The sequence below is a fragment of the Xiphophorus hellerii genome, chromosome 3 (assembly GCF_003331165.1).
Source record: "Xiphophorus hellerii strain 12219 chromosome 3, Xiphophorus_hellerii-4.1, whole genome shotgun sequence".
Taxonomy (NCBI): Eukaryota; Metazoa; Chordata; class Actinopteri; order Cyprinodontiformes; family Poeciliidae; genus Xiphophorus; species Xiphophorus hellerii.
This window is the reverse complement of record NC_045674.1, coordinates 5,698,316-5,721,308: the sequence shown is the minus strand read 5'-3', so window position 1 is coordinate 5,721,308 and position 22,993 is coordinate 5,698,316. Positions and strand designations below refer to the sequence as shown.

Sequence of the window (22,993 nt, the reverse complement as noted above, 5' to 3'; positions counted from 1 at the left end):
GAGCATTACACCTTGTCGATGTGTACTCTTACTGCGTAAACAAAGATTGTAATTAGAACGTCTTCATGTAAATGTGTTAACAGGAATGAAACAAAAATAAAATTTTCGTTAGATCATTGTCATGTAAACAGGGCCAAAGTCTCCTATGTGAATATTGCTAACAAGTTAGCATACAAAACCATTGAAAATGAGCAGTTATAGGGCCTCTTGTCACTTTAAATCCAAATAAGTTGTTGCTGGCCTCTCCCCTCCCAGCTTGACGTTTACACATGAAAATGTGAGAAAAGATTTGCAATTATACAACTGTACATCTTTGAAAAGTAGAAATAGGGCCTCCTGCACAACCAACAAGAATGCAGCAAGTGGTTTCTGGATGGTAACTCAATGACTAAACACGTTTCTTTTCCAGCAGTCATTCTAAAGTTCAGGAAAACCAGCTGACCAAATGTCCAGGAGCTCAGCTTAGGTTGCTAGGTGACAAGTGGAAGGCCGCTGGAGTTGCTAGGCAACTGGTAAATTTAGAAGGTTTTTGAAAGGGTTCATTTTCCAAATGCCAAAAAAAAACAACCAATTAACTTATTGCCAAAAAAATAGAGCTGGGTGGTTTTTTGTGTGCGCTTTTTCCCCTGTTTTTAGAAGCAGTAGAAAACCAAATAGAAATACAAAAACATGTAAAATATAAATTTGTACACACATCAACGAAACCTCCAGCAGAACAAGACTCAGTTTTGGGTTTGCCGTGACCGGCCGGGGGTGGAGAGGACAGGAAGGAGACTGAGGCAAAAACAGATGCTGCTGGCAACAAATACCTGCCGAGAGAAAGAAGAAACACAAAGCAGCAATAATGGTAGGCCTATGCATTAACACCAAGAATAAAAGGGAGACGTGATGAAAAGGCGCTCAGTGCATCCGGCCCTGCAGCAGCTACGCCTATAGCAGCTTTTCTAAAGGCATGACTCACACCAGCCGCCCCCAACTTCAAGCTTTATCAAGGAGGAAAGACTTAAACCTCAGCTTTAAAGTAGATAGTGTCAACCTCCCTGACTGACTCCCGAATGAAAAACAAAAACATTTTTTATAATATTTGTGTTTTTCTTCAGAGCTGCTTTTAACTTTTTGTTGTTCCTTTTTGCAGAAGAAAGCCAGTGAGGTCCAGTTCTTTTGTGTTTTATTGGTTTTAGTTTTAACATTATTAAACATTTAGACCCATGTGTACGACGGCGAATTAGAGCCACTCCAAGAAAATAAAAATAAAACAATTATGAGAATAAAGTTATAATATTTCAAGAATATACTCGTGCAAGAATAAAGTCCAGATAATACCAGAATAAAGTCATAATATTGCAATTTTATTCCGGTAATATTATGACTTTATTCTCATAATTTTTTTTATCTTCTCACATGACTCGTGTCACAAAGAGTTTGGACACAATAAAATAAGCACTGAAAGTCAAAATTTAAAAACTGTGTCAGTAATTAATTGTGCTGCTTGCTGGTTCGTCGGATACTGAATTAACAAACTCCCAGAAGCAGAACGAGTCTCAGAAACTAAACACAGAAAATACAATCTGAAATCTGCAGAATTATGTTAATACATCTCATTTTAAGCTGTGTGACAGTCCAGCTTTATCCAATGGAGCTTTTTACATAAACTAGATCAAATTCCTCCAACTTGCATCCATGATTATTTTCCCTGTGAATGAACAATCAGGCTTCAGGTAGGTCCATATAATAGAAGAATAAAACAATGACTTCTCTGCCAGAGCTCGACATATTTGCCATTTGTCAGTACCAAACGGTTCTGTTTCTCTCCAGAACGCATTAAAAACACATCAGAGCCACGTCGCTGCATCGAGTGATAACAAGCGCCTTCATCACAATGAACACCCTGCAGTTGATTTCAACTCTGACTCCATGCACACCAGTCGGTGCTAACACCCAAATCAGCTGCTGGAAATATTAAACTCTATGAAGAAGCAAACTAATGTCTTATTTTATCTCAAAAAGAGTCACGATAAAAATAAAATCATGTTAGTGTCTGATTTGCTCCTGGCTCACATTTTTTAAACAATACTAAAGGTAAAAATTTTTACAGAAGTCTGTTTCAAATCTTTGAGGTGCATCACATTATGTTAACAGATTATTTTAGAGCTTGATTTTTTGCCAGTAATAGAATTAAAAATAGCTAATTACACCAGAATCTTCTCAATGATTATGTGAGAGCAGTAACATAATATTTCTGTATATAAAAACTGAAAATGCAGCACTGTTTCAAGTCTAGTAGTTCTTACATTTATGTATTTTTTAATATTGAAGTCCCTGGTAATTGGTTCACATTCACACAGAACAAGACATATCCTCGGATTCAGCAAAAGCTCATGAATATCTTATTAAGTTTGTAAAAAATTGAGAACCAACAAAACGACAACAATTAAAGTAACAGAAAGAAGAAAAGGTAACTAACAGGAATTTTAAAACTCACAGTCATAATTTCCTTTGTGAGGTCATTAAGGATCTCTCTGGAGCCAAATATGCCTTTAGCTTTAGCAGAAGAGAGACATAACTGCACAACTTTCAAACTTTGATTTCTAAGGAAGTAGAAGATGATGTTCTGATAAATTTTTCAAATCCATTGATTAAGAAAAATAAAGAAATATTTCAGAATTACTGTAAATAATATATTTTTTATGATATTTTCTCTTTGGAGTTGGACCAAAAGCAGGTCCAACTGCATGAAATCACATTTCAGTAAAAACTGCAATGCATCAGTTCAGAGTTATGCAACAGAGAAAGCATCTTAACAACAGCTCAGAGAAGCATTGTGGGAAATGTAGGACTCAGTTTATCACAGTTTGCTGTAAAAGTCAAGATTTATTTCAAAATGCACATTAGAAATACAACTTCCTTTAAGCCTGCTGCAGGATTGGAGACTTTAACAGACAGCAGAAATAATCCATCTTCAGTCTTCATGAGCGATGATTGTTTTGTTGATGTCACCTCTGTTCACGCCTGCAGGAGCTGTCCCACAAAGGCGGGGTTCCTGTCCCGAATCAAGGCTGATGCGATGTCAGCGACCCGTGAAGCCGACCTGTCCCACTGCTCTGAGTCCTGCAGAGACACGAGGAAAGACCAGGACAGAAAGGTCAAGACTCAAAGGCAGCAATCTGCTGTTCCAATCCAGGACTGAAAGATTAAAGCTTTCCTTTTTAGCAGCTGCGTTTCCAAGTGGCAGTTTTTCAAGTATATCGAAATGGATGTACTTTGTAAAACTGCAATGGAAACATTTTTTTTTTTACATCATTTGATCAACAACCGGATGTTACTACTGGCAGAAACAACAAAGAAGACGACAGAAAGCAGTAGTAGGAGTATGGATGATGGTTTGTTTTTGTGTATTGTTTTTTTTTGGACAATGTGCAGCTGGTTCCATCAGAGCTCTCACAGCATCGCGCAGTTCATAAAACATTGTGTGTCATTGCAACGTGTTGAATCCATTGCTCTTTAGTAAAATCACCTACTACAATTTCCCCAAAATGACGCAAACGTAGCCGCTCTCAGATTTAAAGAGGTTTGTCGCTCCAACACCTGAATAAGAAGCCGACGTCTCCTCTGATGGCTAATAGATGATGTGCGCTAGCACCATGGTTGAAATATGAATATAATGTAACTGTTTATGATCGTCACTGCTGTGATTTTAATGACTTGTCGCGTAAACAAGTTTATTCAGGTTTTCATTTAATGTCTTATTCAATGGAAACATTGCAGTTGTAAAATTGTGTTTTTCCAACATCAGTGGCAAAGATTTGCACACATTTTGTAAAAGAAATGCAGCTACTGACAGTTTCCACCAAGTCTGTCCTCCGTCTGAGTCTTTAAAGCAACAGGAAACAACAGACCTGTTACGTAGGAGAGTGTATAGAGCCCAAAAGTCTTCAGAGGAACACAAATTTCTGGGGGGTTTTGTCTTAAAATTTTCTGTATTTGACATGTTACAGTTAATTTTTTTATCAAGTCTGAGCAGAATCGAGAACAACAGGAAGCCTTCCAGTTTCTTAAGAGTTTTCAGTTCAGGATCTCAGTTTGTTAGGTTTAGTTTTTCCACCTACTTTTGGAGATCTGACTACTGCATCTCAGCGAAGTTAGGATCCAACAACCAAAAGTTTAAAATTTACAAAATATTCAGAAAACAGTGCGAAATGACACAAAAGAACTAAAATCAGTACGTAAAGCCCATTTGTCTTCAGCAATGCCACCAGTAGAAGTGATGTTTTATATTCATATCCATATTTCCTGTAAGAGGTCCTAAAATTAGCAGTTAGTTTTTGAAATCTTTATGTTTCTCCTGCCTGCAGAGGTAATCTTCTTTAATTTACACAAGGAAGTAATTTTGCAAAAGAGAGAGGAAAAAAATGCCACATAATTAAAAGAAATTTCACTTTCCTTTTTACCCTGAACTCCTCAGGGGCTTCTGAACCGGTACGACCCACTTTGAAATTTATAGTGCATGATATTAGACAGATCTGCTGCAAACCACACATTAAGACAAACAAGACCTCACATTTGATGTTCTTAGAAGGGCTCCAGTGTTGTGGTTGTTTTGCTTTTGTGATTCCTCTCTTCTGTAACGTTTTTTTCTCTTCACTGTAGACCGGCTGCATGATGCACTTTTAATAGTTTTCACTCTCCTGACTTCATTCCTCCGTCTGCAGCGACTCTGCTTTGATTTAGTGTTTAGATGAGGCCCAGGGGAGATGTCTGTTTTCCTTTTTTTTAAAGAAACCGCAGAAAAGAGTTTGACTTCGTCTTAGCCGTTCTGCACCGAGACATGCTACAAGCTCCGACTGGATTATTCATAAATATCCTCTGGACTTTTAAGCTTTTGATGCAGAAAATAATAAAAATATTTACTGCACTTTGTAAAGATGAGAAACTGTGAAGCTGACTGGAAAACACAGAACAGGCAAACGAGGATATTTTTTTGCTTTGCACTACAGAGGAAACATTTTTACGCATTTTATCTATTAAATCAAACAACACAACATTAGATTTTACAGCAACAGGCCCACAGCATCACAGACCCTCCACCATACCCAACAGTGGCACTTTTCTTTACTTCACATTAGACTCCATTTAGAGTATTTGTTACCAAAAAGTTCAATTTAATCTAATCTGAGCTAAAAGTCCAATGAAATTAAAAAAAATTAATTACATTTTAATCAAGCTGATATTTTCAAGCAGCATATTTCCTGATCTATTTAATTAGATTTGTTTTTTTACAGCACCTTAAACTGTTTAATAATGTCCCAGCCACAAACTTTAATGCTTCACCTGACCTTTTATGTCTTCCTTCTTTCTTTATTGTTAAGTACAAACCAAAACAGAACACTAATAGCTCAGGTCATTTCAATAACCTGAGCTAATTTGAAATGCACGACCCAAAATGGGCCGTTAATAAGATAAAACAATTTAAAATACATTAAAACAACATAGAAACACAAAATGTCAACATAACAATGTGTAAATCTGATAAACCAACACAAAGTACTAAATGATTTAGAATGAGAAAATATATATAGACACGTAGAAATTGTAAAAGTTTGACCGGCATGTGAAACGTCTAAATAAAATCGTCTGCAAGTTTCATTTGCATGTAGGAGAAGTTTGAGTGCAGGAATTGGATTTAAATGGGATGGTGAGGAGTATTTGTGTCAGCAGCAATAATCTGAAAGCAAACATTTAGATTTTATAGGCTCTTAAATGTTTGGAAGAAAAGAAAACCTCCAAGAAATGTCAGTTAATTATCTCCCTGGGTGATACTTTTCTGCACTGAATAAATGCATAAAAATATAAAAAATATATTTATTCAACCATCTTTAAAAGAGGCATTAATGGTACAATACACATTCAGCCTAAAGTTCAAACAAGATTATGCAAAGTTCATGAGTGAAACACTGACATGGGTTTTTACTAAAGACTTTAACACAGTTTGGCTGCTTGGAAGGAAACTATAAAATGGTGCACTATATAATATTTAGCAATTTATCTTAGCACATCAAGCACAACCTCAAAATAACAGAGAAAAATTTCTATCCAGATCTAGAAATAACATTTTCTTTAGTCTTTTATTGACTTCATTACTTACTTTCACAGCAGCAGAGCAAAAAGAAAGCTCAACTTCAGATCACCAAATTCTACTTCATTCATTAGACACAGAAGATGACAAAAAAATAAGTATGTCTTTCACTTTCTCTGAATTTATTTATATTTTCAGAGAATATCTTTGAAGAAGCAGAAGAAATGCACTGGAAAAATTTCGTTTTTTTTGTCTGTGGTTTAATCACTGCTACAAGGAGGACGATGTAAATCTGGTTGCATCTTTTCATCGTTTGTCAGATCAAAGCATTTTTTCAGACGTTATGTAAAAGCAGACACATCTTCTTCACACAGAACGTGTTTAAAATCTCCAGATCATAAGACGGCTGCCACCCAGGCGCATTGACAACGACCATGGGAAAAAAAAGGGATTGTTCTGTTCTCGTCCCGCATATTGAACACAGCTACAGCAATTAAGCTACAGCTAATGTCTACATTGTAGAGCTCTGTGGTCAGATACAAAGGGGCGAAAAAAAGCCCTGAACTTTGCACAAATTTCTTAAAAATAAGCAAATCACAAAGGCTGATCGGAGGATCAAAGTTGAAGGCCTGTCTGGACTCCAGCAGTGAATCATTCCCAGCTTCAGAAATGTGGCTTTTGAAATATGAATCTTTCTTCATAAACATCATATTCAATCAACTAGTTGCTTGCACAGTGGAACAAAAATAAGACTTTAGTTTTTCATTGACTCGTGGCACAGCTTAAAGTAGTCGCGGGTACCGCTCTGGCTTAAAATGTGGTTGAATAAAACAAAAAAACCCCCGAAATGGATAGAGTTACTTTACAGCAAAAGACTTTTGAGCACTCAAAGATGTTTGCGTGTTCATCTGTTCTTTGATTTAAATCTATGTAACTATTTTTTTTTTTTTTTTTACCCCTCCAGGGGGTCTTTTGTGGGCTCTAGTGTCCCTTATATGATAGTAGGCTGAGAGGAAACGGGGAAGGAGAGGGGGGAAGACATGCGGCAAATGTCGTCGGGTCCGGGAGTCGAACCCGCGACAGCCGCGTCGAGGACTCAAGGCCTCCAAATACGGGTCGCGCTAACCCCTACGCCACCACGGCACGCCCAAATCTATGTAACTTTAAAGCAATTACCTACAGTGGAGCAATGGTATTTAGCCACATCGGCTAGAATCTACAAATACCTCCTGTGAAATGCTTCCGACTGTCTATTTTAGTAGTTCAAACACTAAATATACTCTAATCTGCATTAATATGCACAACAGAAACTGTCTTACCACTACTGCTAACACTAGCATCCAATCAACAACAAGGAAAATGAATGGTGCTCTTGGATTGGCTGCTTTGTAAATGCCAACCAATAGTGTGTTAAGCTGTCTTGTTGATACGTTTTTCAGGTTCCCTATCTACATTTTGTTATTTTAGATGTGTTCGACAAAATAATCCACAAACAGGCAAATTTTCCGCAAAATATTTGGAGCTACATTCCACAGAAAAATCCACGAATAAGCAGGGGATTCATCCCAAAACATTTTGGAGGCAAATAGTAACACTGTACCTCTGTTGGCTATAAACTACTTTAAGACGGAGTTCCCAGTTTCTTCAGAGCGAGAGCAAAACAAGATTCAAAATCAGTAAAGTGGATAGGTCTATCTTATATGCGGAGTTTCTGAGAAGGTTTGAGAGAGTTGGGATCATGAGTTTTTGAAGTTTCAGCAACATGAGCAGAATTAAAACAGGAGAAAAGCATGTTTGTGTGAGCAGGACTGCATCTGAAAGCAGAAAAATGAGAGCAAATCAGAACTGCTTTATGTGTGAGTGGAGTGTTTTGAGTGAGAGCAGCACATTGGCGTTTTGTAGTTGAAGGAATCAGTGCCACACTATGGACTAGAACTGGTTTGAGATACCAGTTACTTCCAAAAATCTGTGAGCAGAGAAAAGACGTTTGTGTGAGAAGAGATGAGAGGGAAGCAGAGCATATTTTAGCTCAAGTGTTGATTGTTTAGAGCAAAAAAATTTTAGTTTTCTGTGTTTCTGTCTCTAAGTTAACATCCATGATTGGATGTGTCAGACACCAAACATTTGAAACGAGAACCCACGTACCAACAACGCTAAACATATGTAATCTGACCCTGGAGGATTTGCATGTCTTCATCCTCATGTCCCAGAAGCATGGATAAGAAGGTCAAGACTGAATCTCTGTGTCTGCTGCAGTGTTGTGACAAAAGAGTCCCGGTGTGGGACATCTGGTTTCATGAAATAAAACCTCAAGGAAGCTTTTAGATAAAACCAACAAGCAAATTAATCAGATTGATAGCTCTATTTTACATAATTGGCTGGATTTTGTTACTAACAATGTGGATTTAATTTTCACATGTTCCAAAAAAACTGCTCTTCAGGAGTGTTTTCTCTTTATTTTTAGAGCCTGTTTTTACAAGTTTCACTTTACCATTATTGGACATAAGGGATCCCTACTTTCCACTTCATAATGATTAACAGCCACAAATCCACACTTTGAGCATTACCCTGCCAGACAGATCATAATTTATATGCAATAGTGGAAGAACTATCATTAGCAGTGAGGATCGCATTAAATGGGAGAAAGTGACACACTTTTTTCCCAAAATTTATTGCAGAGCAGCTGTTACTTCCATTGCTGATTTGGCCAATCTCTTGGTGGCCTGGTGGAGTTTATGTATTTTCTTTTGCAGCAGAAAAGTCCTGTCCCATAAATTAACAGATAGCATTGTTAGAACATCTAAACAGTGCTGTATATAATCTGATCAAGCAGCAACTAAAAGCAAAAAAAAAATAAAATAAAATGACTCCCATGTGTTGGAATGCGCAAACACACAAAGGCCATCTCTGCGGTTACAAACGTATGGAAAGGAATTTCAATTATTAGCCTGTAGTTTTGCTAACTGTTGAAAGGGGAAAAAGTCTGACGAGACGTGACGCCACAGCCCTTTGAAATAAAAAGCAGAGGGAGAACGCAGGAGGAGCCCAACGGGGGGACCACACAATAAGCAAAGAAAGTCTCTCACTCTTTACTCCTAAATGCCGCAGTTGCAATCAACCTTCCCATCTAAGACGAGCCTGCAGCAGATCTTCTGCCCCACAAGAAGGGGCCAACTTTGAAGCTGAAAAGTCCTAAATTTAGTACCTTTAATTGTGACAATTTGCACGTCAACTCTTTAATAGCAAAACCTGGCACGACGCCTGATCCAGGCACGCTGGAAAAGGCTGCTAGAGTCACACCAGCTACCATAAGTGACGCAGCCAAGAGCATTAGGAGTTTTTACTGCCTCATTTCATCATCCTAATATTTTACTGTCAAAGAACTAATAGTTTTTTCATCCACTTGAGGGCAGTCTCATTGCCAGGACTGAAGCCAGACGGCGTTCTCCACTCAGGGAGTATTAAAAGAAAGAGCAACCACCTGCCTTGAACCTTTCTGAACATTACTCTTGCATCTGTCCTTTCACAGATGCAGTCGTTTCTCTGAAAAATTCTCCCCACATGACTTGAGAGCTCCTGAAGCCCAGCGATACAATACTGGTAAAAACACCCATTGCATTAGTCTGCGCAAAGATAGTGTTTCAGGGATTGTGACAGCTCATCCTTGAGTGGGTTTTGTGGTCGTTGGGCTCTCTTCCTCTTCTCTGTGTTTACTGACGACAGGCAGTAGCTAGGGGGCTGAACTGAGAACAGAGACCCCAGGTTCAATTACTGGTCAGAGAGAGCCCTGACTTTTACACGGCTGGCGAGGCTCAGATGACATTTTGTAAACACTGATATGTTTGGTTTGGAGGTACTGGAGTCAGCAAGGATCATTTTCATTATGTATGTAATTTAATGAACAGGGGGTTGATTTATTTAGACCTTGATAAACTGATTTCTTGACAGAGAAGTAGTGAATGAACACCTAAACTTTAAATAAGGTTTGAGTAGGAAGGTTTTTATGTAATTATTGTTAATGAGGGAGTGACAATACACCCAACTTAGCAAGACTATTCACAAGACTAAAACAAGACTATTCACATTAGAGCAATAAAAGCAAGGTGAGATTTTGCCAATGCTTTAAGCAAATCAAGACTTTTTGACTAAAAAAAAGAGAAAAAAATGAGTGTTTATTTGTCTACAAAGTTGGTTTTGTTTGAGGAGGTGTGAGTGCACAATCAAACTCTGATGCCGACCAAGAAGCGAACTTTGGTTCGCCTGAATACCTCAGTTCGGTTGAAGTGAACTCTGGTGCAGTTCAAATACATATGTGAATGTCAAGCTTACCAGAGGCTACTCTAAAAGCAGAAAGGAGACTGTAGCGCAGGGCATTCTGGGTAAATACAACCGAAACAAAACATGCGAGCAGGAGAAATGGCTTGTGGACTTTTGCCAAAGACAAAAGAGAAATACTACAACCGCAAAGATCTGATGCTGCGCCATTTTTGTTTACATTGCGTGAAGAAGGAAGTGGCACTCAGTGTCTTCTTCATGTTGATTCCTTCAGTGGTTCTTGGTGCAGCGCCACCACAGGTGAGGAGGGGGAACAGGTTTTTATTAATGAGTTTGGATTGTTTGACAGCGCAGTGTGAAAGCGAATCGCAGCAGCTGAAAATGCAACAAATGTTGCAATTTTGGTCCCCAACCGAACCGGACTGTGAAAACACCTGATAGTCAACAAACTTTGCAAATGGAAATATTCTTGTTTTAATAAAATTTAGTACCTGTATTTATTTCCTCACTCTGGCAGTTAAATACTTTAGCAGCAAATAAAGCTGATTCTGATTTATTTATGCACATTAATATAGCTAATATAGCTTATTAATACTACACACTTAGTGCACATAATGTCTGAAGATTATAGAGCAGGTCTGTAACATAGTTTTACAAAATAAAGAAGTCACACATCTTGTCTATGAGGTTTTTCTTGTCTTCACTTGTAAATTGAAGTTGAAAGCATTTGACTATTTACTCCTCTACTGTCAGAGCACTGAGCTATAAACACAGGAGTTGGACCGAGCCAAGCTGAGAGACAGACAGCTGAAGCTGACATGAGATGACAGAAACATAACCATGAAGTGTCTCAGTGGAATGCGTTTTATTGAATTTTGCCAAAGTATTTGGATCGGCTGCCTCAGAGTCTGCCTCGCTTCATCTGAAAATTACTGTAATGTAGGAAAATGCAGACTACTGTCGTGCAGCATCCTCAGATTTTCCAAAGGTCCAAAGAGCCCAGCAGATTTAGCTTCTGCATTTTTTTACCTGCTTTCCAAATCCCTCGGAGAACAAATGCTGCCACACAGCCCCTTCATGGTACAGTGATTTAGCTCTTTCAGTGCGGGTTTCCAAAATATCCTGTCTGGATCGGACAAACAAAAGTCACGTCTAACAGGTCCTCTCTTTCTGTTTACCCAGGACACTGAGCAGGTCTGTATTTCCACTGGATCCCCTCAGTGAGAAGTTTTTTAAACAAGCTCTGATGAGCGACGACTCTGTTTGAATTCACATCACTGAAAGACGAACCTCAAAACAGAGAGCCGAACAATGGGACCTTACATCCAGAGGTATGAAAGCATGAAGGCACGGGTTGGGTACACAACCACACACAGTCTCAGCGGATGCCTCGTTTACTTATCACACTGTATCCCTTACCCAGGGAAGCCAGGAGCGCTCCACCTCACGGGGCATCGGAGGTCAGCTGCAGGTGCAGGAGTATTTTTACAAAAAACTACATTTGTTAAAGCCTGATTTTTCAGCGGCACACATTCTGGATTAGTGTCCTCAGTTCCACCCCTGATGCAAGCAGGAGATTGTCATCACTGTGAGCTGAACACACAAACAGAGGTGCAACACTGTGTTTTTGTACTGTTGTCAAAATACCAGCATGCCACAGACTAAACAGCAGAGGGGGAACAGATAGCATTTTTTCCCTAGACAATGTGCGCAATCTCAGAAATCCAGGGCTAAGACATTTAAAAAGTTAAATGAAGGGTTAATGCAGATTTTTAACATAAAATGTAGAAATAATTTAGTAATTCATTCAATTGTCAAACTAAAAATAGACCACTTGCTGAAAGAACATAATCAGAGAAGTAATTAAGACAAAACTTTACAAAAAGATACATACATATTTGTATCTGATTTTTTAAAAAATCCTCTTTGTGTCAAATTCAGTGGAGTAATTTTAGATTCACTTGGATCAAAATCTGTACCAAAAAAATCTCCTGTAAACATCTTTTGCAATACAATTATTAAATGAACAAGTAGCAGTATGAAGACCAAATGACACAGCAGACGGGTCGCGGATGAAATTATGAAGAGGCTTAAATCATGATTTCCTTCCTTCTTATAACCCCCTCAAGAAAAAAAAAGAAAATAAAAAAATAGGGCATTGTAGTCCTGTCCTATAAAAAACTGAATTGTGCAAGATCCTTTTTATATTTTGAATCTAAAATGTTCTTTTTCTTCAAAAATCTGATTTTGTTTGTTTTAAGAAAATTTTCCAAGTTCAGTTTGTAACTGAACGGATAAAAAAAGAAAAAAAAAGAAAAAGACATTTAGCCTTCATGGCCTAAATCCATGGTCTACATGCAGAAAATATTCTGAACAAACAATCCCTGCAGCGAAACAGGGTGGTGGAGGTATCATGCTGTGGGGATGTTTTTCTTCAGCAGGGACAGGGAAGATGGATGGAGCTAAAAACAAGTTGTTAATGTTCATTTAGCTCTTTGTTGTTTACTAATTAGGCAAACAGGATTATCTTTAGGTGTAAAAGGAGTCTGAATACATATGCAGGCTATAATCTTTTTATTCTAAAACATTTGAAAACGCATGTATCCTTTTCTGTTACAAAAACCTGCAGTATTCCAACCCTCAAGGACACCGTTGCTCTACAGCATCTCCTCTGATAAGGCAAATTGTGCTTTAATTTGTAACATCTAAACATTTCTCTTAGTTTTTAAGATCATTTTGAGTTGCACAAAAACTGCAGCAGCAGAGCTAAAAGGTAGAAGCAAAGGGATTCACTAACCTAAATGAAACTTGAGGTCGATGATCTGTGGGTGGCCAAAAACATTCAGAGACCAAGTGGCATAACTGATTTACATGCATGCTCACACACAGCCTCCGTGATTGACTGTTTACAAACTGATTGTTAGGAGCGGCGAGCATTAATCTTCCCGGAGCTCACGCCATCTGTTTGACATACAAATCCCCGCTTGGGGAGGCATCTCCTGGTCGTCTGAGTGAAGTCTCCTCAGCCCAAACAGGGAGCGCCTTCTGGTCTTTCTAATCTAAGAAATCAAAGCTGAATAAACACCGCTCTGGTATGTCTAATTCCTCGAAGCCAACTCCAGCGGTCAAGTTTCACACATACCACCCCGCATCTGGAGCCTTCTCAGCAGGGAAGATAAACGTTGATACCAAGCTCGTCACAGCGGTGAAGGTTTCTCCATGATTCTGACTGCAGAGTTCTACAGATGCATGGAGGTGAACGATGCTTGTGTTTCAGTCTGCGTGGAGAAGCAGGTTCCCACAGGAGCTGCGTCTCCATTACTAATATGAGCAAAATTCTGGCATTACAGTCCGCTAATGTTGAAAAAAAAAAGCAATTTAGCAATTCTGTGGTTAATGAATAAGTCATTAAAAATTATGCTGCCTCCTACCACTTCCTGTCGTCTTCTTTGTCTTTTCTGCCAGTAGTAACATCTGGTTGTTGGGTGATACAGATTTCAGAATTATATCATAATATTTTGTGGTAATATTATGATTACGACAAAAACAATGATAAAAAATCTATTACTTAATTTTGAAGTAACTGTCCGGTTGTGACTGCAAAGCACAGCAGACAAATTCTGCTCTGGGCTGTAACGATTCCTCGAATGATTCAAGTTCCTCGATTATCAAAACTCCTCGAGGCAAATTACCTGCCTTGAAGCTTCGTTAAATTATGTTTTATTATTTAGCGCACCGTGTTCCGGCTGGATGATTATTTGTGTTGCGCAACATTCTCACTTCCACCTATGAGTTATTCGATTACTCGAGTAATCGTCAGAATAACCGATATAATACTTGATTACTAAAATAATCGTTTACAACAGCCCTACTCTGAAAAATCATTCCCATTTCAAATAGGATTCTTTAGGATGCCAGTTACTTAAAGAATTTGGATTTATATAATTAAATTGCACATAAAGGCTTCATTTAATCATATTTTTAAATTTACTGATATTTATTGATGCTTTCATTGGAAAAACAATGGTAAAAATAACATTTTAGTCGGATTTTTTTCATTAACAATTATTGAGACAATGATAAATCGTTACAAGAAATGGTAAAAGATATGGTAAATGCCCAGAAATGCAGTAATTCAGTCACCGACATGTGCGGCTCATTCAGTGGAATAGCTGGAGAAAATGTTGGAGTGTGTAAAAACCACAGTCTTCCTCAGTGCGGGTACAACTCTAGGAGTGTCACAGCAGCATCTTCGGCAGGTCGTGTATGGTTTCACTTGTCTCCTTTCAGGCCTCGATCCAAACAGGTAGAGGAGAATAGGCCTTTCTCTCCCTCTCCTTTACCTTCCTCTCCCTTTCTTCGTAATCTCTTCTCAGGTTCAGAAATCCCGGTCCGGGCTCTTTGAGGAGGAGGAAATATGGGGTTGGGAAAACATCAGGGCTCTCTCACTGCAGGGATTACAACACCCATATATCACGGTGACAACTCCCTTTTCAGCAGAAGACAAGTCACCAAGACCCTGTGGAGGAACAGATCTTATGACACTTACTTCCTGTCACAGGCGCAGACACTGATAGTTTTTACCGTCAGCGTTTTCACAACATCACCTCAGAGTACGAGGATCCGGTGTCTTGAGTGTTTCCCTGCCAACGTCTATAGACTTTCACGCATCTGATGTTTGGCTTGTGGGCATTTTCAGAGACGCAACAACAAATGGAGAAAGCTCAAGAGAAGGGCTTTGATCACAGGTAGTTCAAGAGGGACTGCTGTTAGATCCGCATGACGCAATAATCTCTTTCTCCTCTTACAGGCTAACATTGGCAGCTTGCTGTTGGACACAGTGCGTCCATAATCCCATCGATCTAAAGCAAACAAAAATGGCGGAGAAAAAAAGAAAACAATTTCCCCAACTCTTGAGAGAAATGGATTTTACAGAATAGCTCAACTGTTCGAACAAAAAAAAACAAACTAAAATAAACTGTTTTCAAGACAAGCGGGCATTGGCAGTGAAAGACAACGGAGAGGTGAGGAAGTGAGTGAGAACTGTTTATTCATCAATGTGACTACTATTAATTGCACTTCGAATATTGAGAGTAAATACTATTGTTGTTAAAACAAGAAACCCAGGTAAGACAGCTCCAAACGTCATCTCTACAGCTGTAACTCTGCCACGTGTGTGTAAATAAAGTACCTAATACTCGGGCATACTTAAGCTCCCCGTTTCAGTTCCATCAACAAATTCTTCTCTATGTACACGGAGGCCAAGGCTCTACATCACCTTTGTCAAGTTATCTTCCTGGCATACATCTTTTTTCACTTGATGGCAGAGAATGTCCATAAAATTATTGTGGAGGAGGTAGGAATGATGACGATCAGAGGTGGAGACCAATCTGGCTCTACAAATGTTCTGAAAAGAAAGTCCCTCGCCACTGATCGATTTCGTCCGGCTTTTTTTATATCAGACAATCATAAATGGCAAAGCTTGTTGCTCCAAACACCAAGTTAACCTTTGTCAAATCACTTTCGGTATGAAAGCAGCACAACAAGCTATAAAGAAGTACATTTACAGATACAACAGTGTATCAAAAAATTAACTTCCCTTGAGCAGATGTCTGGTACGCAGCATCATTAAGTATTTGCAGCTTGCTCTGAAATCCAAAAGAAAATATGTGTTGACACTTCCAGTAGAAAAACCAGATCGGGCTTTGCCAAGAACAGAAAATGTAATCCAGATTTTGTTGTCAAGTCTAACTCACAACGCATTAATTCTCAAGAGATCGAACAGAAGAATGACTTTCTGAGTCCCTTCAAGGCTCACAGATTGAGGAATTGATTAACTACTAATAACAGATTTCTGGGGTGATTTTAACAGATTTCTAAAAACATTAACCCGGATCTAATAAAGGCATCTGGGAGACGTTATCCTCATTACAACAAAAGGATAGCAGTGATTTATATTAGCCTGTTTTCTGTTCCACTATCTCAGGCTGAAGCATTTTATCATGGTGAAACACACGTCATCTCTTTCCAATCTTGTTTTATCATTTTCTCTGTCCTGTCAGAGAAGGGGAATGGGTTGACAAATTATCAGCATTAGTCTCCATAATTCTGAGGAAAACCACAATGTCCAACATCTGACACCAAAATCAAACTCATATGTGGGACAGCAGCGTTTTGCTCGCCTAACCAGCGAGGAAAAACGTCTCCTTTTAATTAGAACCAATACACCTCACCGTCTCGCCAACCACAAACAAATCCAGGCAGCTTTCAACTCACCATTTAAAGGTCATATATTGTCATATTTCAGAAAACCAAAAATTTTGAAAGCCGGAACATGCATGTATGTAAAAGAAAAAACAATTTAAGTCCAAATTTTAAAACCCACAGTTCTAATATTTCTTTGGTAGATCACAAGGATTTCTGTAGAAACCAACTTTTATTAGTACCAACAGGGATTAAGTATACATAAATCACAATCAGATTTTCCACAGGTTTTTACTAGGGCTGAAACATTTAATCAAATTAATCGAGAATAATTTGACATATCGAATTTGTCATCAATTACATAAGTAATTGATTAATAGTTAATTGGAGCATACAGACTCAAAAACACGCAATCTTCTCAAACAACAACATACTCAGAGCAATAAGCCAAAACTGTAGATATAATGTATTCAAATGTTGTAAAAAAAAAATCATATTAAGCATCTTTTACTGTCCATTTTCCAGTCCAAAAAATAATCAACATTTTAGCAGACAATATATAAATATATATATATTTTACTACAGATACATTCTTTGCTACAAATAATCAAGCATTCATTAATGGAATCCTATGTTGTTGAAATTCAGGCAATACCACTTGTATTTTCTAAAAAGTAATTGAATTATTTCAAATTTTGTGTAAAAAGGCTTAAGTGGTTAAATGAAAAATCTGCCGACTAATCGTCAGAATAATTGATAGAATAATCGATTAATAAAATAATCATTAGTTGAAGCCCTAGTTTTTAAGTATTTTTAAAACATTCTTCCTTGACACAACAAGAATCCTGCAATAAAGGAAGGAACAACGCGACTTTGGAGGATGTAGGCAAGGTTGGTGGAATCAACTAACTAGCGAACTCTTTGGTTACCTAGCAACTCACTCATTCTTTGGTTACCTAGCAACCACTTGTTGAGTAACTCGCGCAGGAGCAGTTATAAGAGTTTGCCACTGTACCTCATAAAAATGATTAAAACCAAAAACCAATCGATGATTATTGATAGACTGATATGAAACGTTTATATTGTGATACGTTTTTCAGCCCTACATTATATTAGCTCTGTTTTTACGTTTTAAGTGTGCACTGTCAGAAAAAAAAACATTACTAATATTTGCGGATTACCAACTGCTTTTTGCAAATGTCCTTTCCTTCAACATTTAGCAATAACTAGCTGCGTCTGAGCCAAAATCAGCGACAGCAGACTTATTGTCTCATAATTGGCCACATGTCTAGCATTAGCTAATGCACATCCAAACAACAAAGCTGGCCAGAATGGGAAAAGAAATTACGCCTATTTGAGAACTGCCTGATTTTCTGCCAGTCTGTTGAGTCTTAAAGCTACAAGCCCCAAAGGCTTCTTCCTCCTCACTATAAACATAATAAATCATCAGATAAATCAAATTTGACTGGAGGAGTTTGTTATCACTACTTTTGTTTTGGATTTGATGCCGGTTATGTTTCGCTTTCCAAACACAACATCGTCCCTCTGCAGCATCTTTCAGCTAACTTCGTAGCTGATTTGTAGCCCTTTTTTTTTTTTCTTGTCCAATGATCTTCACTAAAATAAATCGAAAGTGTTGTAAAAGTTATCATACATAACCTTTAATAGTTTTTTTAAGTAAAGAAGGTTTGAATAAACCCGGCCTGCTAAAACATCTCCTCGCCTGAGGCTTTGACGCTTTAAGCACTGATTTGTAAAGTCATGCAGCTGCCAGGAAAGCCTCATTTGTCATAAGACTGCAATCAGCCATGAACATAAATCTTGATGAATGTCAAATGTAAGGCCAAAGTAGTCATGAATATTCAACATTTGTCTTGGGTTTCCTGCACAAATCTGTCTTAAAAAAGCTAATTTTTTATTTGATAGCTCTGGTAGCCTGAAACCAGACTCTTCTCCCACTGAAAGATGAATATCTCTAAATTTATGTAATCCTGTAATTACTGAGTCGTAACTCATGGATTTTAAGTCAGCCACATCCACTTTAATGATCTCAGTGCAAGTTTGGCTGACTTTGCAGAGGATTCCCATGACACAAGGTTCAAACAAAGTGCCTTGGCCAACATGACGCTTTACACCTAAAGCACCTTTCTGTCCGTTTTATCTCTCTGGCTTTCAGTTCAGACGTACAGCGTCGGAAAGGAAGAACGCTGATATCCTGTTCTTTGATTCACACAGATTGCCCGACATCTTTTCCCACTTGCACACAAAAGGTGGCGAGCAGAACTTTGCTCATACAGACGATAAAGACAGCAACCTTGCCTGAAGCCAAGACATTTGAACAAAACACTTTAAAAGACGTTTCCCATCTTGTTTTGTTTGGCCTCTCCCTAAATGTGCATTCCTCAGGAAGTCTGAGCGCTCCTAATGAAACGAAACAAAAGAAAAAAAGGGAAGTGTGAAAAGACAAAGCCCTTACCTCAGGCTGATGAAGCCGGATGCCGTAGAGAAGAATATTTCGGGGCCTAGCTGTTGAGGCCAGGTCTATCAGAGCAGCAGACTCCGTCGTTCTCCTGCTGGTAGATGGCTCCTCTGTGACACTCAAATGCATCTATTTAAAAAAAAAAGTATTTAAAAAACAGGGGCAGGTTATTTTGCTTTATTTTATTTCCAAAATAATCCCAGAGACACATGTTATCCTTAAGAAGTCTCAGCTAATTAGGAGAAACAATTCAAAGCTGTTAGTTTATTTTCTTTAAAAAAAATAATTATTTCAATCTATTTTAATATCAATCTCACATTTTAAAACAGATTATTGAGCAAATTAGAAGGATTTTATTCACTGAGTCACGCAGGGCCAAAACTCCACACAAATCTGTCCCAATATTAAAAATATAGGGAACAAAAGATACTGAAGACTGAAAAAAAAGCATTTTTCAGACCAGAATAAATGAACAGAGATGCGTCCAAAATCAGGTGAAAACGACGAATTTAAATGACTGATGGGTCTTTTAAGTTTGGATGTAATGATTCATATTAACCATGTGTTTTTCAACTTCAATCATGTTTGATAATAGACTATCATGTTAGCATTGTGCTCTAGCATTAGCAGAACTAATGTTTAACCCTGGTGCTTTAGGGTTAGAACTATTAACTTTTTAGCTAGAAGTACTCAACACTTTTCATTTGTTGATATTTTTGTGAAGGCTACAGTAGAAGCTAACAGAATGTCTTGTTAAAAAAAAATCCCTGGTTTTAATAATCCAGGTATTGTTCTGGTGGAAATGCAAATTTCAGTGTATAATGAATATATATACATTATATATATATATATATTCCTTTATTTAATCAGGTAAACCCCATTGAGATCTAGATCTCATTTTCAAGAGGGACCTGAGCAAAAAATTTGCAATACATAGCAACCTGGTTACAAGATAAAAACAATTAATACATATGCACAAGTATAAAACAATAAAAACAATTTAAAAACAATGACACTGTTTCATAGAATCTTGTTGCCTATCTTTAAGAACTGCTCAAAATAAGTCCAGTGAAATCATTTCCGACATCTTAAGTTCAGACTGCAACTGATTCCACGCTGTGGGGGCCAACACACTGAATGCCTGCTTCCCTTTTTCAGTTCGAAAGCGTGGGACATGCAGAAGAATAATGTTATTGGAGCGAAGAGAACGAGAACTGACAGTTCTATGTAGGAGAGTGAATAAATATGCTGGGGTTAGACAGAGTAAAGATTTATACATCAGGATCATTAAATGATTGTTTCTCCGTACACTTAAAGGAGGCCATTCAGCTTTTGCGTACAAATCACAATGATGTGTCAGACGTCTACTACCGGTTATAAATCTTAAAGCGCAATGATACACAGTATTTAATGATTGAAGACATTTGGTCGAAGCATCATTAAATACTGTGTATCATTGCGCTTTAAGATTTATAACCGGTAGTAGACGTCTGACACATCATTGTGATTTGATAAAGCCAGTAATAAATCCAAACTATTGCATCAAATCACAGGTGATATTCTGCCAAAGTTGTTTGATGTACAAGTTGACCATGCTGAAAAGTAAATATTTTAAAAGCATAATTAAAGAATTAATATTACATTCAAGGCCATAAAAATTTCTCACTGAAAGTGCAGCTCTTCTCACTGTCAGGTAAAAACCATGAATAACCTATTTTCTGTTGGTTAAGTTCTTTAATTGGAAGGTTTCTGGCTTATTCCTCACCTTCCTTTCTCCCTTATTGAGTTATTTTATCAATTTCCATGTGAAAACAAACTTGTCACTGATTTCTATTTTATTTCTGAAGGCCTGAATGTGAAGCAGCTAAATAGCTTCATAGGACTTAATCTGATCTCCCTCCAATAGAAGCAGTTTCATATTCCTGCTTGCATTCATCTACATGCAATAAAAGAGAATTTTTATTAATAAAACTCATGATTGATATCTCAACCTCCCAACCCAATATTTGTCATTGGAACAGAGCGTCCAGCTCGTTTATTTGTGTCCTGACTTTGTTTGCAGCCACATCAGCTCAAGGCCCAGCTGTACTTATAATGACCAAATTCTCAGAATGTCTTATTGTCTCTGCTTTCAACCCAAGACAAACAAGAGCTGTTTATGCAAATAAACTTTTCACATATAAACTAAAGGAAAACAACCTCGAAATGAATAAACAAACCGCAGACGGCTCAGTTTGCCTTTAAGGTTAAGGACAGAATGTATTTGGTCTTGCTGTGACAGACAGCGGTGGATGCCCTACTAATGAAGCCATCAGTGACTAAATCTCCAATAAAAATAACACTCTGTGACATTTACACTCATTTCATTAGAGTGGTTTTATGTAATGTGTTTTTGAGCACATGTTCCAAAGCTGGGAACAAGTTTCCAAGATTTTGGTCATCTGGGGAGAAAAGTTAAAAAGTTTAGACTGCCTTCATTAGATGAAGAGATGAAGTTTTCTCCCCCTGAAACTGCAGAGGCGTTGCTGTGGGTTTTGTTCCTTTGCTGTATCAATGAGTGGTTCAGATGACAAAATGTGAAAAAAGTCATTATTTTAAAATATCTGAATCACTTGGGCTCACTGTTAAACTATATTAATAACATATATTATTAACAACACTCTGTAGCCACAGCAACAGAGCCTGATTGCACTCTGTAGCCTGATTTTACACCCAGACCTGCAGAATAATACAAATAACACTTTTATACAACCTTCCTATCAACAGAAAGTAGGCAGGAAGACCTCAAAAAGCAACATATTCAATCAAGAAAAAATTAGAGAAAAACATACTGACATCAGTCTTGAAAGGATTACCAAGTAATTTCTCGTCAATTTCTCCTAAACTTAAAGGGAACCTATTATTCAAAATTCACTTTTTGTACATAACACTTCCATTTGAGTCTCAGAAGACTGAAGGTTTATAGTCATTGTGTTCTGGAGGATAAAGGTTCAGGTTGGCAAGAAGGAAATGTCTTACCAGATCAGAACAATTAGTTTTAAAACACATATCGAAGCCTCGACATGGCTGTAGAGTCCTGGCTGTTAACTCACCCAGATGATCACTGCTGGGTTGAGAAGAGCTCGATTTTCTGCCTCTAACGCCAAAATTATGGCCTCCACTTCTGAAGGGCAAAATGGATCGACCTGGAGATCGACGAAAGCAATTATTAAAGAAGACGGGTACAGGTAGTTGTTGCTTGGATGTGTTTTAACTTTATTAGATTGAAAGGGAAACTCACAGAAACCTTAATGAAGTTCCAGTCTTCCAGCAGATGCCTGGCGTTGCCTCCCATCAGATCTGGCGTGACGTTCAGCTCCTGCAGGGATATTTCAAACCTTCAAATGACGACTGGTGCATTCGAGGTCAAGACAAAAAAACTGACTTCAGTGCTTTAGGAACCTTCTGGTTCTCGTCCCTTTCACTCCTTTGGTTACAACCACCTGCTTTCCTGCCGTTTATAATTACATGTTCACAGAAATTAAAAGCCAGAATGCTCTATAAGGCTTGTACTCGTTCTTTTAGTCAAGGTGGCAAAAGCAAGAAAAAAATGTTCACCCTGGCAGAACATTTTATACTTCACAAAAATTAAAGTGCAGAACTCTTGGGAAGTTTCATAGGTTCTTCCTGCTGCAGCATTTGTGTTTAATAATTGAAAGACACAATTGATGTGTCCGGAACAAGCTGCAAGAAAAAGACTGATGCCACTTTGTTCTTGTAGACCTCCCAGAGAGAGGAGACGTATCTGTTCTTGTGGAATATATACTGGTCTTTATGGAACATCTGCAGTAATAGAAAAAAAGGTTTTGTAGTTATACAATGCAAATGATGTGTTTTGCAAATTCTCCAGCATTACCGTTTTATGCTAACAGTTCACAATGTGCCCAGTACTTTAACGGATATTCAATGCATAGAAAATTATC

At 38.0% G+C, this 22,993-nt stretch overlaps 1 protein-coding gene across 1 annotated transcript in view; it reads right to left on the bottom strand.

Annotated features, from left to right (window-relative positions):
• Positions 1-2,664: 2,664 nt before the first annotated feature.
• crppa (CDP-L-ribitol pyrophosphorylase A) overlaps positions 2,665-22,993 on the bottom strand; it is a 40,623-nt gene continuing 20,294 nt past the window's right edge. Inside the window, exons 7-10 of the mRNA XM_032557591.1 lie at positions 22,312-22,389; positions 22,124-22,216; positions 19,029-19,160; positions 2,665-3,108 (exon numbers count right to left, since the gene is read on the bottom strand). Of these exons, the coding sequence (XP_032413482.1) occupies positions 3,004-3,108; positions 19,029-19,160; positions 22,124-22,216; positions 22,312-22,389 (408 nt within the window). The 3' untranslated portion in view covers positions 2,665-3,003. The remainder of the gene's footprint in view (positions 3,109-19,028; positions 19,161-22,123; positions 22,217-22,311; positions 22,390-22,993) is intronic.